This window comes from Sinocyclocheilus anshuiensis, unplaced genomic scaffold (assembly GCF_001515605.1).
Source record: "Sinocyclocheilus anshuiensis isolate Anshui unplaced genomic scaffold, SAMN03320099.WGS_v1.1 scaffold369, whole genome shotgun sequence".
In the NCBI taxonomy this organism is placed as follows: Eukaryota; Metazoa; Chordata; class Actinopteri; order Cypriniformes; family Cyprinidae; genus Sinocyclocheilus; species Sinocyclocheilus anshuiensis.
In genome coordinates this window covers 2119692-2123141 of record NW_015540935.1, presented here as the reverse complement: position 1 = coordinate 2123141, position 3450 = coordinate 2119692, and the positions used below count along the sequence as shown (strand labels likewise).

At 35.9% G+C, this 3450-nt stretch overlaps 1 protein-coding gene across 1 annotated transcript in view; it reads right to left on the bottom strand.

Annotated features, from left to right (window-relative positions):
* LOC107689562 (receptor-type tyrosine-protein phosphatase U-like) overlaps positions 1–3450 on the bottom strand; it is a 286005-nt gene that overhangs the window by 108251 nt on the left and 174304 nt on the right. The window contains exon 6 of the mRNA XM_016487583.1: positions 559–785. Within this exon, the coding sequence (XP_016343069.1) occupies positions 559–785 (227 nt within the window). The remainder of the gene's footprint in view (positions 1–558; positions 786–3450) is intronic.

Sequence of the window (3450 nt, the reverse complement as noted above, 5' to 3'; positions counted from 1 at the left end):
AACAATAATGTACAGTATGTGGAAAATAATGTGTTTTTTTAACCTTAAACCACATAAACACATTGCATTACACCACATACACAACATAATGTTCTTTTTAGCAACGTCATATGACCCCTTTAAATAATATATTTTTGCAACATAATAATGAGACTGAGATTTGTATTTATTTATTTATTTATTTATTTATTTATGAGAAGGAAAATTCAGGGAAAATGTGCTAAATTGTCTTGTCACAATACAATGAAATGATAATAATAATAATAATAGTAAAAACATTTTATTTTATTTTATTTTATTTTATTTTGTTTTGTTTTGTTTTGTTTTGTTTTGTTTTGTTTTGTTTTGTTTTGTTTTGTTTTGTTTTGTTTTGTTTTGCCGTCAAAAGACCTAGAATTACTTCCCTAAAAAATAATTGCGCACCTTAAAACATGCACCAACCAATCAGCATTAAGCATCCAACAGCCTGCGGTATAGACTTATGCAACACATATTAAGTTATAACACACTGGCAAATAAATACACCTAGGATATAGTTGAAAGAAACACCGCTCATACCTCTGACGATTAGTTCAGCAAAGTTTGACACTGCGGCTCCGTATGTCGACTGAGTGAGGCATCGGTAGAGATCCTGCTCTCCACGCTGGGCTCCGCCCACCTGAAACCACGCAACCAATCGACGCTCGCCTACTGATGACGTCACTGAGTATGGCGACATCAGAACACCATTACGCCTCTGAAACAGAGAGAGGGGGACGTGATACATAAGCAAAACTGCATAGTACCTAAAAATGGATATGCAAATAAAGAAATAAGCCCCAAGAAGCCGTGGTTTACAGTGAATTTATAACAGCTAAGGGGCGTTGTTAGGCACGATGCGAAGCTGTTATTAATTCACTATAAACCACGGCTTCATGGGGCTTATTGCTTTTATAAATATAACAGCTAAGGGACGTTGTTAGGCTCGACGCGAAGCGGATCTTATTGCTTTTATAAAACGGTTATTCCATATACGTAGTTAGGTTTCACAAAATAAAGTGTAATGATATTAATAAAAACAGTATTCTTCCACCAAACAATGTAGTTCCTCAGAAACAGTTGTGGTTCCAACAAAGTGGTTGCCGAGCAACACATAAGTAAACAAAGGTGTATGTTTGTAGAGTAATTTACAACAGCTTCAAACCCGGCTCAACCAATCAGAATCAAGGACCGGAACTATCTGTTTTATAATCAGCGTTTTGACTAGATCAGTGAGGTACATGTCATGAGCACATTTATATCAGGTCTTTGTAAACATTTGGGCCGCATTTTTCTGGACCGAATCAGCTTTAGGTTAACATTAATTATGACACAACACCAACACAAGCTTTTCTTCCAGATTTGTGCATGACAACAATATTTCTAAGAAACATTTCCCCCATAAATATTCATGATTATTTTAAATATAATAACCCCACAAATCTCTCACACTGAAAGTATGGAAGTATGGGAAGCCAAACTCAATTCTGCAAGAGCTCGGAAAATCCCAGATTTATCAGGCAAACTAATGTACCCTTCATGTGAGCTGGGAACCATTACAAGTTCAGTGCACATGAATGACTGAGCGAAGTCCTGTTTATGAGTGTGAAACTCTGAATTTCAGATGATATACGCAGTGGCGGCTCGTCGGGGGAGGCAGGGGAGGCACAGTTTCCCCATAATTTTGAGGTGAAAATGGGAGGAGGAAGATTTAATGTTAATAAAATTCACAATTCATTTCAGATCATGTCTCAGAATGTGTATTTTTTGTTTGTAATTTCACAGTTGTAATAAAATAACATGAAAGCGCCGCTTTTCTATCGCGAATGTGCTGAATCTGCTGATGTAATTACAACCGCTAATGATAGAGAAGGGTAGGGGGAGGCCAGGGGAGACGCTGAGCTCTCATGCCTCCGTTGGTAACAAAAATTAGCCAATCGGCATCGAGTGTTCACTTTCAGCGCTGAGGAGTGTTGCAAAAAATAACCCTCGCAAGGGAGGCTAGCCTACTTTCATAGTACTACATCATAGTACTTATGATGAGTAGCGATATTGAATATTTGATCGCCAACAGATTTACCAAGCTGTCATTCAAACAGTATATATACAAATTGAGGGAAAACAGCCTAAGCTGGATATAGGCTACAGCAGTCGGCTTAATTAAACGGCGCAACAGGCAGCTCTCTTTTAACACAGACTTTTAAGAAGGGATGGATGTTTGCTTCAAGTGATAAGCCAGGTAACTGAAATTATATGATCTTGCTGTATGTATGTCGTTTTCTTTACGTTTTCTGACTAAAAGCACCCAAAAAGCCAATTTAAAGTGGTTAAGCAAATAATAATAATAATAATCGGCAGGGATCCCAGACCAATACAATTACTGTGCCTCCTCTATTTTAATACCCACGAGCCGCCACTGGATATACGAGTTGTGACGTTGGAAGACGTGGGTTGATTTGAAACAACACTGAATTAGAATATAGATAATATTGGTCACACTTTATTTTAAGGTCCAATTACTACTATTAACTAACTAATAACTACGACTTTTGCCTCAATGAACTCCCTATTTGCTGCTTAAGTTAGTAAGGTAGTTGTTAAGTTTAGGTATGGGCTGGATTAAGGGTATGCTTGTAATACCAATATGCTAGTAATATGCATGCTAATAATAAGCAACTAACAGTGAATAAGTGTTCCTTAATCTAAAGTTTTTTTAAATTTGCTCAGCCAAACATCACTGTCACTTACACTATATGTATGGTTTTAAGGGTTTTATCACTGATTTATGTTATTTTATGGTGCATAAAGAGCAGTGTTGGGGAAAGTTACTTTTAAAAGTAATGCATTACAATATTGCGTTACTCCCTAAAAAAGTAACTAATTACGTTACTTACTTTTTATGGAAAGTAATGCATTACACTACTTTTGCATTACTTTCGCGTTACTTTTTAAATTTAAGCAGGGCTTGATTGTTTTTAATATAAGAAGTTCTATTTATAGCAAATATAAAAGCCCTTTCACACCAAAAAGTGTAATGAATAAACTTCAGGCTGAAGCAAAAGTAAATTCACGTCTGTACAGTAGAACGCAGAAGAAGAAACACTCTTCAGCAATAAAAAAACAAAGCACAATTGTTAGTTCTCTGAAGTAATTTTTGCTTATTAATATGGTTGAACTGGATCATCAAAGGTCAGCAGCAAAGACATTAGTTAATCAAATGGGATTAGATAAATTTGTGTTATTTAACATATTTAATTATTGCAGGGTTGCGTCATATTCTGAGTTTGCATTTCACTGTTTTAATTCATTTTGATGAATACTAAATCTGTTTTTTGTGAGTGAATTAATGAATTAATGCACATTCACATTTAGTCTAGAACTACAATAACATCATGTTCACACAGCGCACACAACTCCTCTGCACTTCCGATT